This window comes from Sturnus vulgaris, chromosome 29 (assembly GCF_052056855.1).
Source record: "Sturnus vulgaris isolate bStuVul1 chromosome 29, bStuVul1.hap1, whole genome shotgun sequence".
Taxonomy (NCBI): domain Eukaryota; kingdom Metazoa; phylum Chordata; class Aves; order Passeriformes; family Sturnidae; genus Sturnus; species Sturnus vulgaris.
Genome location: NC_142271.1, coordinates 5202700 through 5218640, shown reverse-complemented (window position 1 = coordinate 5218640; position 15941 = coordinate 5202700). Strand labels below are relative to the sequence as shown.

General features: G+C 45.8%; 1 protein-coding gene across 3 annotated transcripts in view; it reads right to left on the bottom strand.

The window, feature by feature from the left end:
- SRGAP2 (SLIT-ROBO Rho GTPase activating protein 2) overlaps positions 1 to 15941 on the bottom strand; it is a 98178-nt gene that overhangs the window by 21234 nt on the left and 61003 nt on the right. For all 3 annotated transcript variants that reach the window (XM_088180543.1, XM_014872653.2, XM_014872652.2), the window contains 8 exons: positions 14764 to 14865; positions 13743 to 13940; positions 8418 to 8502; positions 5777 to 5804; positions 4043 to 4073; positions 3344 to 3404; positions 2060 to 2137; positions 104 to 238 (listed from right to left, as the gene is read on the bottom strand). In XM_088180543.1, coding sequence (XP_088036669.1) covers positions 104 to 238; positions 2060 to 2137; positions 3344 to 3404; positions 4043 to 4073; positions 5777 to 5804; positions 8418 to 8502; positions 13743 to 13940; positions 14764 to 14865 — 718 coding nt within the window. The remainder of the gene's footprint in view (positions 1 to 103; positions 239 to 2059; positions 2138 to 3343; positions 3405 to 4042; positions 4074 to 5776; positions 5805 to 8417; positions 8503 to 13742; positions 13941 to 14763; positions 14866 to 15941) is intronic.

Below are 15941 nucleotides of genomic sequence, written 5' to 3'. Positions count from 1 at the left end.
ACTCACCCTGGAGTCAGGAAAAATGGGGAAAGGGAGGAAGGAGAAGTGGGAGATGAGAAAAAAAAAATGAATCCTGCTTCTTTCCAGCTCTTCATGTACTTACTGACACAGGCAATCAGGTCATGGAAGATGTCCTTGGGGAACAGGGGGTGCTCCAAGCCTCGGAAATAGAGCTTGAGGACTCCTGCTATGGAATCCATGTCGTGGTCATTCTGGTCCCCAGCCAAGGGATCTTCCCCTTCAGAGCAAGGAGAAAAGAGCAGCAGAGAAAAAATCAGAATTCTGGAGGAAATAAAACACTGGGAGAGAAGGATTTGTGTAAATCCCACCGAGCCCAGCTGCACTGCAAGGGTGAGGCAGAGAGAGATCCGGGGTGGGAACTGTGCCAGGAACCCCAGGACACTGGGACAGGTCCTGTCAGCTGAATGTCACCACAGCTGACACCCCGGGGTGGGTGGGGCTCCTCCAGGTGTTCTGGGCAGGTGTGAACATCACAGCTCCAGCACCTGACAGGAGGCTTCAGGCAGACCCAAAACTGCAGCTCAGGTGATGCAGGGGACACCCAGGGGGACACTGAGCATCACACATCTGGCCCAGGTGACACAAGGGGCAAAAAACCATCACATACCTGGCCCAGGTGATGCAGGGGACACAAAAACATCACACACCTGGCCCAGGTGACACAAGGGGACACACAAGCATCACACACCTGGCCCAGGTGATGCAGACACGGGGAATGGGGTGGGGGAAATGTTTCTGGGACAATTTGTTGCTGCAGATGCACCAGGGTTTGTCTGCATTACCAAAGGGAAGATGCTCACTCAAGGAGTTGTTCCCTGGGGAAAACTCCCTATCAGACATAATTAGATTTAATGATGGGGCAATCCTCAAATTGAAGCTATATATATCCATTATGTGACTGAAATTACCAAAGCTTGCCTATTATCTTAATAACACACGGGATAATAAATGGGCCACTCCAAACCTGAGCATTATCCCTGATATTAACTGCCACCAAGGGCTCTGGATGAAGTAATAAACTGCAGGGACCTTATTGTTAACTTTGGCAGTCCTCTACATCACAGCTTTTACAGACACAAGTGATCTGAAGGTAGGGAAAAATCCTCTTTTTTTTTATTTCTGCATGGAACAAGTGGGTATTCCTTTAAATAAAAAGCTGATTCTGATTTTCCTGACAATGACACACATTCCTGCTTCCTGTGCTCCTGAGGGTTTTCACTCTCAGGCAGATGGAGCCGAGGACAGGTGACACCACCCACCACACGTCGCTCATTAAACTTCTCTCTGCCCCAAAAGCAAAATAAACTGGCTGTGCCTAATTAATGACTGCCCCTCTCCTGCAGCAGCAAGCAGAGAAAAACACTGATCCCATTCTTTGGGAACAACAGATTCCAGGGATTAACACAAGCCCTGTTGTTCCCAGTGACCCAGGGACTGCCTGAGGAGCAGCTCCTCTGAACCTGCTCTGCCAGGGAGAACAGCCCAGCACGGAGCTGATGAGTCAGGAGGCTCCCAACTGCTCCCTGCCTTTGTATGGAATGGCTCTTCCCAGAGAAAAAAAATCCAATCTATTAAAAGCTACCTCAAATTAACACTCTCTTGAAATTTCCCTCTCTCCCTCGATGGTATTTGGAATAAATGTAGCCAAGCTGTGCCTCAACAACACAAAAAAAAAAACCCCATGGAAATTCATCCTGCAGCACACAAAGAGCTGGGGGAGAGGGGAGGAAACTGCAGTTACACCTAATAATGAAATCCTCGACGTCCTTTAGTGTTGCAAACAATCAATAAGCTATCAGACATGAGAGGAGATTGAATTCAGAATATTTATTATACAGACACTCCACAGGGTACAAAGCACAACAGCAAACAAGTGAGAATTCAAGGTTAATGAGCACCAGGGAGGTGTTTGGGAGAGCCTCACTCAGGAAACACAAAAATCAAAGGAACAAAAAGGAGCAAGATGCATTCAGGCCAGTTCTGAGTATTCACACAGATCCACACACCACTTGGCAATAATTCCTGGGATATTCCTTACCTCTCTCAAATGCATTTTTGATGTCATTCACTTCCACCTGTGACCCAGACACTCTGAATATTCCTTCGTGCTGCAAACCTGGAGGAAAACAAGAGATGCTGATAACAGGGTAAGATAGATTAGATAAAAGAAGATGGCACCTTCAGCTCCTGAAATAAAGGAAAAATAAGAACCCAGGCAGAAGGATGCTGGTTTAAAAGCCACCTTTCCCTGAGATGTCCAGAATATGAAAAAACAGAACCCAGCACAGGCAGAAGAATTATTAACCCTTCTAAACTGCAGGAGCAACAGGGCTCTGACAGCCATTCATGTTATCTCTCACCCTGGAGGATCCCCAGAGGATTTTACAAGCCAGAGGAAGTCATAAACCAGCAGTGGAGCAGCCAGGAGTAAAATATGACCAATGCCAGGAGGAAAACGTTTAAAACGTTTACAAAGGACTCAGTTGAGACTGTTGGAAAATGGAAGCCAGTTCTGGAATCTGAGTGAAATCAGCACCTCCTGATGGCCTCGAGTTATCCCCCATCAGTTCCCATCTCAATGTGGTTTCAAGGATTTTTCCAGCAAATAGCCAAGGATGGCTTTAAAGAAGGATTACAGGACTTGGTTATTGCAAGTGATGATGAGAATGGGACTCCAGATTATGGTTTCTAAAAGAGTAATGGAACAAGGAAAACAAACAGGGCCTGGCCCCTGCATCTTGGTTAATGAAGACAGATTCCACCTCTTCCCACCTGTTAATTAACAGCTGCCTCACACGCCACTAACAAATGATATCAATTAAAAACGAAAACAAATCGCAATAAATGTACAGCATTCAAGGCTGGCAGGGGTCAACCTTCCAAGCAGCCATAAATCATCTCTCTGTGGCAGCAAGTGAACAATTAATTCACTGCTTGACCTCCTACATTGGAGCACTGCGAGTGTTGCTCCTCCTCCTCCTCCTCCTCCTCCTCGTGAAGAGGATGATTGTTCTGGTGAAGGCCACATTGCAGGGCTCAAAGGAAGGTGAGTGCAGGGGAGGAACGAGTGCTGGCTGTGGATGGGAAGCTTATTTTGCAAGGAATAAAGGGATATTGTTGGTAAAACAACGTTTGCAAGGTCAGCTGTTTGGAGCAGTCATGGCACACACACAACAGCAGCAATGAAGGGGGGGAAAAAAAAAATAAAAAATCGGAGCCACTCTCCTTCTGTGGGAGCTTCTGCACGTCCTGAGCCACCCTGAACGTCCTCTGCAAGGTTTATTTTACAGGAATGGCTCAGGATACCCTCAGCACAACTCACCGTGCCTGCTGATGAATCTGATGCAGCTCTCCACCACCAGGGGAATGGCTTGGGAGGAATCCTGCCCAGACAGGAATTACAGCAGGAGCAGGCAGAAAAAAAAAAAAAAGAAAATAAAAGAACAAAATATGAGAAAGGTTTGACTCTGCACACCAAGATCACAACTTGCTCTCTTTACTCCAAATCCCCAAAGCAGCAGCCCAAGACTGTGTGAACTGGAATTCCCAAACTTTATCCTTACAGGATGAACAGAAATACTCTGGGTCCTCCCTATCTCAAAGAAACCTTTTCGCTCACTCGGGTACCAAAAAGCAACAGATGATCCCCAAGGCCAGCGACACAAAGCCTGGCTTTGTAAGTCTTTATTACAGGAAGGCAGACCAGGTTTAACAGAGGGATTCCAGGGCAAACAAAGGGAATGGAGACAAAGAAATAACAGAGGGGATCCCATAAACCCAGACTGTCCAAGCAGCTCAAGGCTGTTTGGGATTTGTGATTCCAGGTGTGTCAAAACACAAAAGAGTTACGAACAATTTTAAATTTTGCCTCGGTAAATGAGCGAGGTTTTGGATCCGGGGATTTCTCAGCCAAGACCGAGAAGGTTCATGGAAGATAAAAATTTGTTTCCCACCACTCCTCCTCCTTTCCACATCACATCCCTGCCTCGTTAGCGAGGGAAACGTTAATGGAATTAATTACCTGCTTCCTGACGGTGGAGCTGCGCCTGCCACTGGTCCAGGATGGGGGAAAAGCAGAACAGGAGAGTCAGGATCATCCTCCACCATCACCAGCTCATCCCTCCCGTGCTCCCCAGCACATTTTGGAGCAGGGAAGGAGCCAGAGATGGAGTCAATGACAAAGCCAGAGCCTCACTGGATTCACGGAACTCCAGCAAGATTTGAAGTGACTTTAAATCACTCAAAAGCTGCACAGGGGAGCCCTGACCAAAGATCAGCCCTGACATTTTAATTCCCACCAGATGGAATTCTGTGATCCAGGGCTGCTGGCTGGGGATGAAGTTTGATAGGAATTGCTCAGGGAGGAGCAGGTGGGAGCAGGCTGGGTCCCCCTGTGCTGTTAACAGCTGCCACTGAGGAGTCCTTATTCCAGTTTTGATAAGATTTCAAATAAATAAATTACACAGAACACCAGCACACACCAGCCTTGTCTGTCTGCTCTCATTTGCTGATGTTTGGTAGACACTAATGGCAGAAAAATAGGAAAAAAACCCCTTGCTCTGCCAGGGTTTTCCCCTCAAAATTTATTACTGGGGTTTAAAATTCCTTTAGTTTCTTGTAAAAATGAAGCAAGGGAGATAATAGCAGAGAAGCACTAATGTATCATTCCAGCCAATTCCCTGCCAGGGCAGATGGCTGCTGAATTATAAATAAGGGGATTAGAAGGGTGGTTTTGAAAAAGCCTGTACAACGTGTTAATTTGGGGGAAATTCCTTTTGTAAAAAAATCAAAAACACTGAATGAAAAACAAAAATATTTTAAAAAAATAAAAAAAAAATCCGATTCCATGGGCTGTCACAGACAATGAGGTGGGTTTTAAACTGTGAGTGGGCATGGTTCTTTGATATTTCAAACTGTTTCATGATGAATAATATTTTATTATTACAGACGTCAGGGTCTAATTAGGACCTGTCAGTTTTGCTTTGCTGTGAGCAATGGGAACAGCAGTAATGAGTCCATGCTGGTGGTAATCACCTTCCTTTTGTTAACGAGGCAGGAAGATGCACAGCCCCTGGCCCAGCCCCTGGATCCATCAATTGGGAGATGGGGGATTTTGTTCTGTTTTACTAAAGCCCCACCAGAAGCTTTGAGCTGGTTCTGGGATTGGTCCTAATTCAATGAAAATGTTTCTTCTCCCTGCTCTCCACCCTGCTGGAATCCAGGCACAGCAGAGCAGCTCTGGCATCAGGAGTTCCCCAATTTATGGTCCTCAAGCCTGAGGGTAAGCCCTGCACAGTCCCTGGGCTCACCTCTCTCCCAGGACCAGGATTTTGGTTATAAAAACCTAAATATGGAGAATATTCTCTGGGTGACAGCACCAAATTAAGGAATTTCCCAGGGAAATTAAGGAATTACACCAGGGCAAGGGAAGGAATTTGTTTCTATTAATTAAATTTATCATAAATTTAATTCCATTTGTTAAACCCCTGCCCCACTCCCTGGAAGTGTTCCAGGCCAGGCTGGATGGGGTTTGGAGCAGCCTGGCACTGTGGGAGGTGTCCCTGCCATGGCTGGGGTGGCACTGGAGGAGCTTTAATGTCCCTTCCCACCCAAATCACCCCATGATTCCATCCTGTGCCTCTGAATCTGTGCGTTTTTCAAACAGACACACAATATCCTGGGCTGGGAACTGATCTGGAATGACCAATTTGCATCAGATTTTCCTTGAAAACACAATTCCCTGAGCCACACCTACCTGGCCAGGGCACAGTCCGTCCTCTGACCTGTGCAGGAGACAAAGAAATCCAGCATGAGGAGAGAGAAATGGGAAAATGCTTTTAATGTTTTATACAGAGAGTTCTGGATGGAGAGGAGAGGAGGAGGAGGAGGAGGAAGAGAAGAGGAAGCTCCAAGGACAGCACCAAATCCATCCCTGCCAGCTCAGCTCCACCAAATCCAACCAGGAACCAGCCTGGCTGTCCAATCTCTGTGAATTCTTCTTTTTAAATAGAAATTACCTCCCTGAGCATTCGAATTGTTGATTTCTGCCCAAAAAATTGGGCTTGTCCCTCCCTCCCTCCCTCCTCTGGTGGGGTGAGAGATTCTCCTTCCCCAAGCCCCTGAGGAAAAGTGCAAACATTCCCAGATTTGTCAGCCCACAGCCTGAACAGTGCTGGCACTGAAGCTATTTTGAGAGACAGACGTTCAGTGGTGTTTTCCACAAACATATTTATAAAAACACTCCCTTCACTTGTGCTGAGTTTTCGAGGAAGCAGCAGCCAAGCTCAGGAACTTGCTAATGAAGCATCACCTAAAACATCACAACACGAGAGGCAGGGAAAAAAAAAAAAACAAAAAAACGGGAGGATGTGCTGCTGGGAGTGGGACAGGCTCATTTTTTTTTGTGAAATAAAATAAATTAAAAAAAAAAAAAAATCAGTGAAACCAAACTGATTTCCCACCAGCTGAAAAATCCACCTTCCCTCCTGTTGTCTTGCTGCTCCTTGGGGAGATGGAAGGAGCAGTGAGGGAAGCAGCTAATTGCTGATGGCTGACAATTAGTCGAGCACATCTTGATAGCCACTTTTGCTCTCCCCCACTGTAAAGCCAAAACAGTGCATCATTTACATGAAAATGTTATTCTGCAGCAGAATTCGCAGCCATCTGTCCCGTTTTCCATCATGGAATATTCATACAGAGAAATTACACGGCTGTGGCAGCATCAAGGGGCTCCTGCATTAGGGTGACAAATGGGGACAGGAGGCAGGGACATCGTTACTTGCAGAGAGGAGGATTTGCTGCTCCTTTTATTACTGGGACTTGTCATCTTCAGATTAAGGCAATTTGCACCACGACTAAAGAATGTCACCTGAGGATGGGGCAGGGGAGGAGAATAAAAAATAACAACCCCTCCCTGAACTTGCCAGGCACTGAGGACACCCAGCTGGAGGCACAGGTTCCTGTAAAGCTCCTAACTGTGCTCTGGGGACGTGTGAAGGGAGTTTTATTTGCCCATTTCCCAATTAAGTGACATTTTATGGATAAATCTAGGCATGATCCCCAGTTTGTCCCATTAACCTGCTCCTGTGGGGTGGGCAATGGGATGGTTCCTCCCACTCCCAGCTCCTTTTGATCTCACAGACGACACGAGGAGTTTTTTTGGGGCTCATCCTGACACTCAGGGGGTCCCTTCACAAGGCCACTAAAATCTCTGGTTTGCAAACAGCAAATGAAGGAAAGAGAAGCAGCCTTTAAACCCACACAGCAATACAGAAATCACATTTAATTTCCTCTCCTTTCCCCCCTAGCACAGCTTGAGTTCAGGGGCCAGGCAGGTTAAGAGGAAACAGGGCTTGGAATGCAGGGGTCAGCTCTGCCCCAGGAATGCCATCAGTCACAGGGGCAGCACTGCTGTCACTCACAGATATTTAAGAGGCACCAAAAAAAAAAAAAAAAAAAAAAAATGCCCTGAGGACACAAAACTTCAGCTTCAGCCTGACTTTGTTACAGGAGAGCTGGAGAGATGAGCAGCTTGAACCAAGGCAGCCCAAAGGGAGGCACATCCTCACCTCCCAGCAGCCGGGGTGTGACAAACACCAAACCCTCCATTACTGCAGCCAGAAGAATTTTAGTTTTCATGTGCATTTTCAAACGGAAAGCAAAGCACTCCAAAGCCCACGTGCTGGCAGAGTTTTCATCCAGCAGATTTGCACACCAGGAGCTGTGGGGAGTCCAGCACAGAGCCAGGGCTGAGCTGAGCCACTTTCTGACCTGACATTTCCACTGCTCAAACCTTCTCCTCTGCAAACGCAAGGCAGGCAGGTTTCTATGGAAACTTGGATGCATAGTTGAAGTGTTTTTGGGCAACAGGATTTGCCCATACCATGAAGGGAAAGAAATCTGCCTTTGTTCTGGCTCTAACAGCAAATGAATATTCAGCTCTGGCTGCTGCCCCCTGAGTGATGCCCTCTAGACAGGCAACATATTTCACATGCTCTGAAATTTGTTTGTGCTTCCCTTGAGAAAAGCCTGGGCTCCCATGCATGGCTTTGGTCGGGGTTGAACCCACAGAGAGCTGAGGAGCAGCTGAACCGCCCCAAAAATGAATAATAATCCTGAAATGATCAGTGAATCTGCAGGTTTGGGCCAGCACACACCATGGAGAGAAAAGCAGGGTGGGTGTGAGGGAGAGGAGGATGAAGGAAGGGGCAGCACACGGCTCAGGGATGCACATTAGCGCCTCATTAAACATTTTGGTGATCACCACTCATCAAGCAGCTCCTTTGGCCTGCCCCTGATGCAGAATGAGAGGAATGAATTCACAAAACACGAGCATCCCTAATCCAGGGCTGATAATTCAAAAAGTGCAGAGATCCCAGCTGGGCACACACACTCACTTTCCCCCAGGGTCTTCTGCAGGAGATCATGCTTGGCCTGGAGCTTCGTGATCAGGTTCCTGCCTTCCAGGTATTCCTTCATTTTCTGTGGAAAAAAAAACAAAACAGCGTGGTGAGTGGACAAGGGATTCCTCTGATCGAGTGTTTGGGTTGCTGGGCTGTGAGCAGGAGGGCAGAGTGACACTGAATTTACAGAGTGACACTGAATTTACAGAGTGACACTGAATTTACAGTGACACTGAATTTACAGAGTGACACTGAATTTACAGAGTGACACTGAATTTACAGTGACACTGAATTTACAGAGTGACACTGAATTTACAGAGTGACACTGAATTTACAGAGTGACACTGAATTTACAGAGTGACACTGAATTTACAGAGTGACACTGAATTTACACTGACACTGAATTTACAGAGTGACACTGAATTTACAGTGACACTGAATTTACAGTGATACTGAATTTATAGTTACAGAGTGACATTGAATTTACAGAGTGACACTGAATTTACAGTGACATTGAATTTACAGTGACACTGAATTTACAGTGATATTGAATTTACAGTTACAGAGTGACACTGAATTTACACTGACACTGAATTTACAGTTATAGAATGACTTTGAATTTACAGTGACACTGAATTTACAGTGACACTGAACTTACAGATTGACACTGAATTTAGAGTGATACTGAATTTAGTGACAATGAATTTACACTGGCACTGAATTCACAGGGACACTGAATTTACAGAGTGACACTGAATTTACAGTGATACTGAATTTACAGTGACACTGAATTTACAGAGTGACACTGAATTTACACTGACACTGAATTTACAGTGACACTGAATTTACACTTACACTGAATTTACAGTGACACTGAATTTGCAGTTGCAGTGACACCAAAATTCACAGTGACAGAATAACTCTGAAATTCATTGCTTAAAGCATGAACTAAATCCTGGCTTATGTATCTGGGCAAGGCCACTCACATTTTGAGCCCAACCAAGCTTGGCTCAATGATCTCAGAATCCTTTTCCAGCCTTAACAACTCTAAAATTCTGGGAATTCTCCATCTGCAGGGCAATTTCCATTGTTCAGTGTGGGATCAGCTGAATGTTTTGGCATCTCTGGAGCCATCAGAGCTGTCATCCATCCCTGGGCAGGCAGGGTGGGATGCAGTGAGTGAGCAATCTGTGTGAAGCAGCTAAAAAGCTGCTGCTGTGCTGATTCTCTCACTTAACCTCTCTCACCCCCACTTTACTTGTCAAATCCTCCACGCTGGATGATCCACAGGGCTGCACAGGGGGCACGGGACAAAGCAAATAAAGATATTATTGAAGTTCACATTTATTCTGGCAGTGGAATATTGTACAGCCACGAAAGCATTTTTTCCCACTGCTCCCTGATTTTTTCACAGCTCTGCAAACGCTGGGGTTTTTCTTCTTTTTTTTTTTTTTTTTCAGCTCTTTTCATCTCTTATCTTGCAGTTCAGAGCAGTTTTATTTCGTGTGCAATACTCTGCTCACATCATAAACGGGACATGTTTGCACTCAAAAACCACAAACCCCTGCAAAAAATCACAGAGCACTCTTTGGGATCAAGAGACATCTTCAAAATTCAGCCAGCAGGATGAGCACAGAGAGAGGATTCTCATCCAATAATGGAATGTTCTTGCTACAATCAAATCCTCAAATTAGGATTAATTAGGTGGGAATTAATTAGGTGGGAAGGGACCCCAAAGCTCATCCAGGTCCAGGGCAGGGACAATTTTCACCATCCCAGGATGCTCCAAGCCCTGCCCAGCCTGGCCTGGGACATTTCCAGTTTTCCCCAGTTCAATCCATTTCCTTCCAGGTCTGATCTGCCCCATGAAACTGCAAATCCTTCAGGTAAAAATGGGAATTTTTTAACAACAGGAGAGCCTGGAGCCTGCTTGGCCTTTGCAGGAGCAGCCTCTGTGCAGGATGGAAAGGGTCAGGTAAAAATAAACACATAAATAAAAAAACCCAAAGAAATAGAAATTAAAAAAAAATAAATAAATAGGAATAAAAAAAGAAATAAATATACACACACTGAGGCTGTAGTGAGGGAAAACCTTCCAGGAACTGAGGAAGCTTCCCCTGAGGGTCCCCAGCACTGACACAACAAACAAAAATGGCTTTAATTAACTGCCAAAAGCCTGTGCTTTATGTCCCCTTGCCTGACAACATCGAAAGAAACACTTCACAAGAATTAAGTCCCTTTGGAAAGTCTCAGCATTTCCTGCTTTCTTCATTAATATTTCAAATTTTTTTTGTTGTTTTGGAAGAAAACAGGAAGCACCCTCACTACTGTGAAAAATTAATTGCTTTTTTTTTTTTTTTTTAATTTCCCTGTAGAATCTGTTTGCTAAGTCCTAACTATATTTTGCTCAATTGATTAAATTTTTGTAGACGAAAATACGATGGGTATAAACTAACAAAAATAACCAGTCTGAAGTGGGGAATTGAGGATAAATCTGGTTCTGGGGGGTTCCAGAGTCACAGGTGAAAGCACAGGAGGGTTGGAAGGCTCAGCTGCAAACAGAAGCTTAAAGAGCAGCAGATCAACTCCTCTTGGCACAGTTAAGCTCCCCTTTGAAGCAGATCTAAACACTTAAGCCCAGCCTAAGGTGGGTCAGGCAGGGCAGGGCAGAGGCACTCGCTGGGACTTGCTTCAAGGGCATTAAAAACATCAACAGGTACCAGGGGTTGATTTAAAGGAGAAAAAGATGTTCCCATCCACTGCAGAAACTCTTTTTTTTTGTTTTTTTTTTTTTGTTTTTTTTACTATTTCCTCATGCCTAACATTCTGTTCCCTGCCTGTTGCAAGGATGCTGATGAAAAAGAATAAAATTAATTTCAAAATAAAAAAGCTTCAGGCTTTTCTCAGTGAATTAACTCTGGATTTTTGGTGTCATAAAAACAGTCGAAGGGGGAAAAAAAAAAAAATCAAACCACAGGAGAAGTCCTGAGGGTTTCACGTGGGGCAGAGCCCAGCTGGAGTTGGGTTTAGTGCAGAACACCCCAGGAATGTCTCTGAGTCCCCTCATTTGTGCAGGGGACAATTCAGAGGAGCATTTTGCAGCCACAGATCCCAGCGAGCCCAAAATCCTGCGGGATGCTCCAGTCAGGAGCAGCAGAGCCCCACCCACACCCTGCCTCCCTCCCTGCTCGGGACAGAAAGAAAAACAAATTTCTGCCACTGCCCCACATCCTGATCCATCTCCAGCCACGACAACAAAAGGATTTTCCTCTCCCTCGGCCCCCCAGGAATAATTCCAAAGCAGACGAAGGAAGGGGGAACTGGATCCATTCCCAGGGACCCCCCCAGTTCAGGATTCAGGAGGATTTTATCCCACACCTCCCCATGTCTTAAAGCCTTGACAAAAACCAAACCTCAGTTAACCCTAAAACCTTTCACACAGCCACCACTGCTCTGCCTCCTCCTCTTTCCAGAGCTAAAAAAAAAAAAAACAAAACAAAAACCCAACATTTTAGCCAAGAACTCAAACGAGGTGAAAGAATGAAACCATTTCCCCCTTGCCCAGGTGGGGCTGGTGCCAGCTGTGCCCTGCTGGCCAGCTGTGCCAGCATCCCTGCCCGGGCAGCAGGGCTGTCACCATGGCAGCAGCAGCAGCACATCCCTGCATTTTTGGCTGCTGCCTCCCTGCCTCACCCACCTGCAGCAGCTCGGGGCTGAGCCCACCCTGCCCTGCTCGCTGGGAAATTGAAATTTCCCTCAATACCAATCTCCCTTCAAAGCCCAGCAAGGGATCCATCAGCACTGGCGTGCCAGGGTGTGCTTCCAGTGGAAATGCAGATTATTCCAGCCTGGAGATCCTCCTTCCACTAAATTCCCATCCCTGTATTTACCCAAGAGGATGCAGCACATGGAATTCCCTCACTGAGTCACATTCATAAGGAATATTCTTTTAAATCAGCGTTTTTGCTGACAGTTCCTATCCCCCAGCACTCAGCACACCACGAGGTAAAAGGGAATTAAATCTCAATTCTGCACTGCACTTTGTTTTTTATCCCCTACACAAAGCTCTGCCTCATTAATACCCATCTGAGGGGGTTTTGAGGCACTGGAAAAAGCTGCTCCTCAGAGATTCAGAGCTGGAAATCCTCATCAAGGCCATTTATAAGCCTGGTCAATAGCAGATCAATGCAGCATCTGATCAGGCTGCTTAGAGAGGGCTTCTCCCTAACACCACCAACATGAAAAAGAGAAATATCCCATCCAAACGGAGCCCTGGATTCCTCCTCCTCCTGTCTGAACTCAAAGCAGCTCAGGGTTCAATTAAAAATCACTTTTCTGTTTCCATAACCCCGGGCAGGGTGGTCAATCCTTAACTGAAGCAGCTTCTCCACCCACTTCTCTCAATAACCAGCTTCACCTCCAGTCAAGGATTTTGGATTTTTTTTTTTTTAAGTCAAGGCCTAACGATCCATCCTGCCAAGTTAGTGCCATTTGCACTGAAAATTCAGATTTTTAACAAGCAATGCCATTCTGGGAGGAAGAAGGTGAAGGATGCCCAAAGGAATGACAAATCCACCAGGGTAAGATCCGTGATTTTTTTGTGCTGCTCCAAAATATTTTGAAACCCGAAAGAAATTCAACTGTTTAACATAAATCTGATGTAGGAAAAGGACACACAGTCTGGCATGAAATTCAGTATCAAAAAGCTCTTAGCATCTTGTAAAAAAACACTGACTCAATGAAAAGCTTATGCAGGCTGAAATTGTAGGATGAGAACAAAAAATGAAAGAGCTAAACGTTCTTTTAGTTTGCACTAGTTTTGAAATTTCATGTTTACAAGCTATTAAGTTCTTCCTCAGAAAATTCCTTTTCAGATGCAGAAGAAATCAAATTTGACATAATTTACCCACAGACTACGTTTGAATCAACAGAGATATCCCAAAATATTTCTAGGGAATTGAGAGCACACATTTTTAAACCCCAACACGTTTCCTCTGCTTGCCCAAAATCAGTGAGTGAAGCGTTTTTTGTTAGACAAGAGCATCACTTTGCACTCTGCTGTGAGGATAACTCTGAACACACCACACTGATAAATTACAGAATGATGGAATGGGCTGGGAAGGATCCTAAAGATCATCCAGGGGATGGGCAGGGACATTTTCCACTCTCCAAGCCTCTGCTGGCCTTGGCCACTTGCAGGGATGTGGCAACCACAGCTGTACCAGAGCCTCCCCACCCTCACAGGGGAGAATTTCCCAAAAGAAGATAAAAAAAAAAACCCCAAAAACCCTCCTAAATCCCTACAAATCAGCCCCTTACTGTGAAGTAGAACTGCTCAGTCTCCTGCTGGTTTGCCCTTCTCTTGGCAATGCTGGGTTTGCTCATGAACGTTTCGGACACCGTGGATTTCACAGACTCCATGGAGTTGCTGTACTGGAAGCAGTCAGAGACATCAAAGTCCTCGATGGTGACAATGTCCTGGATTGTCTGCAGCGTGGCCTCCATCGTCTTCTTCACCTGCCCAGCAAGGAGGGGACAACTCAAAACCTCCAGGATTGGTGGTGTAAGTAAACAAGACGGGCAGGGAAGTCGCCCGCAGCACTTTGCTAATAAACAGATATTACTGGTTTCACACCCTGTGTGCTGTAATTAATTTTGGCTCATTAGCAGCACAGTCCATGCAAGCACTGAGCTGGCAGCACCCTGAACCTGCCAGGACTCTGTGCCAGGATCACAGTTGTGATCTCACAGGCTGGGATCAGGAGGAAAGAAATTTAACCTCAAAGCAAAGAAAGCTGGAACAAAGATTCTCTAATTGTCTTCTGCAGCTGCATCTACTGGGCATCAAATGTTAATTACAAACAGGACTCTGCTGCACTGTGCATTTTTACTGAAGGCCAGAATCAACTTTCTAGACATAAAAGGGGTTGCAAATTTTGCCCCAAAGTTCCAGAACACAGAGGTGCAGAGATTAGATCCCCACTCCTGTCATCTTCTTCTCATCTTGGGTAGCCAATTAAACAAAAATCACTTTAACTCAGGTTATGCAAACTCACTTCAAAACATTAAATTCCTCCTTTTCCCTTTGCTATCCAAATTCAACTTTGGCAACACAGCCAGTCTTATCAAGTTAAGGATGGCAAGAGAGACAAGGGGAGGTATTTCAAAGGATTCTCTCCATCCACCCAACCTTCCTGTGAGATCACACAACAATTAATGCACAAGACGCTTTGGCCTTGAATTTTACCACAAGTGTTAATAAAAAAATCATCAAAACCAGTGCTCAGTAAGCACTGGAAGTGGCTAGAGAGGGGCTGCTGAATTTTAGTTCTTAACTGACCTCTTCATTTTCAATCTTCAGCGTTGACAACCGTGACTGCAGCTGCTGACACCTCTGCACCAGCTCACTCTGGACTGGCTGCTGGGCACAGAGCTGCGACTCCTGCAAGACAAGCAGCCCAGCAGGGCACTGCAATTACTCATTTCTTTATCGGGCACAAACATTCTCTGAACTTCAAAACTTGGTCAACCCGGATTTCATCCAGAGGAGAAGGTTGTGCCAAACTGCAGTTTCTCTGATTCTGCAACATCAAAGAAGAGCTACAAAACATCAGCTGCTCTCAGTGATGTCGGCTCCATGTGTGCTTTGGGAAGTCTGCAGGTGCTTTATCCCACGTATTTGGAGAAATCACATCAAGAATGAGGAATTTGGGTCAGCCTGGCATCCTGGGGTAGGGGCACAAGGGGCTGGGGTTGCCCAGCTGAGCCACCTGCAGAGCACAGCAGCAGGCACAGGTCACTCCTGGATGAATCCAGGGCAGCTGGAATGAAAAAACACAGGCTGGGGACCTGTCACAGACACCAGAACACCGAGGTTCCCTGAGCTGCTCAGAGAGATTCAATCCACAGCAGGAGCCAGCTTGTCCCTTTAGTTTTGTTCTGGGTTTGGTGTGGGTTTTTTAAAAGAAAACACTGACCTCAGTGCCTGAGGCTGTCTGTTCTGACAGAAATGGAAACTGGGAGTTTTATCCCACCCGTGCATACACAGGATCACACGTTCTGATTTCATTCTGATTTCATCTGCTGCGTGCAGCACCATTGCAACAAGACCATCAGCTGCATTTCTAAACACTCCTCTGGCCTTGAGAGGCAGCCAGATAAATGGTTCAGTGAATGGGAGCTGCTCCTGAGTGAGACTCTGCAGGTAATTCCTTTTCTTCCCATCATCTCACAGCATCAGAAGCACAGAAAAACTCAGGAAAGGTCATTTGCAGTCTGAAGGTTTCACTTAAAACGGGAGAGACAAAGAAGAGCCTGGAGCAGTGGCTGTGATTGCCAGCCCAAAAGAAGAGGCTGCCTGCAAGAGATCGTTCTGTGCTCGGGGGATAATCTGGAAATCCAACCAGCTGACCTAAATTGTCACACTCTGCATTGCTGCCATTCTGAACCCTGTGCGTGTGACTCTGAACAGCTCCCAGCTGGGCAAGCACACCTTGATAAACCCAGAAAGGAGAGGGG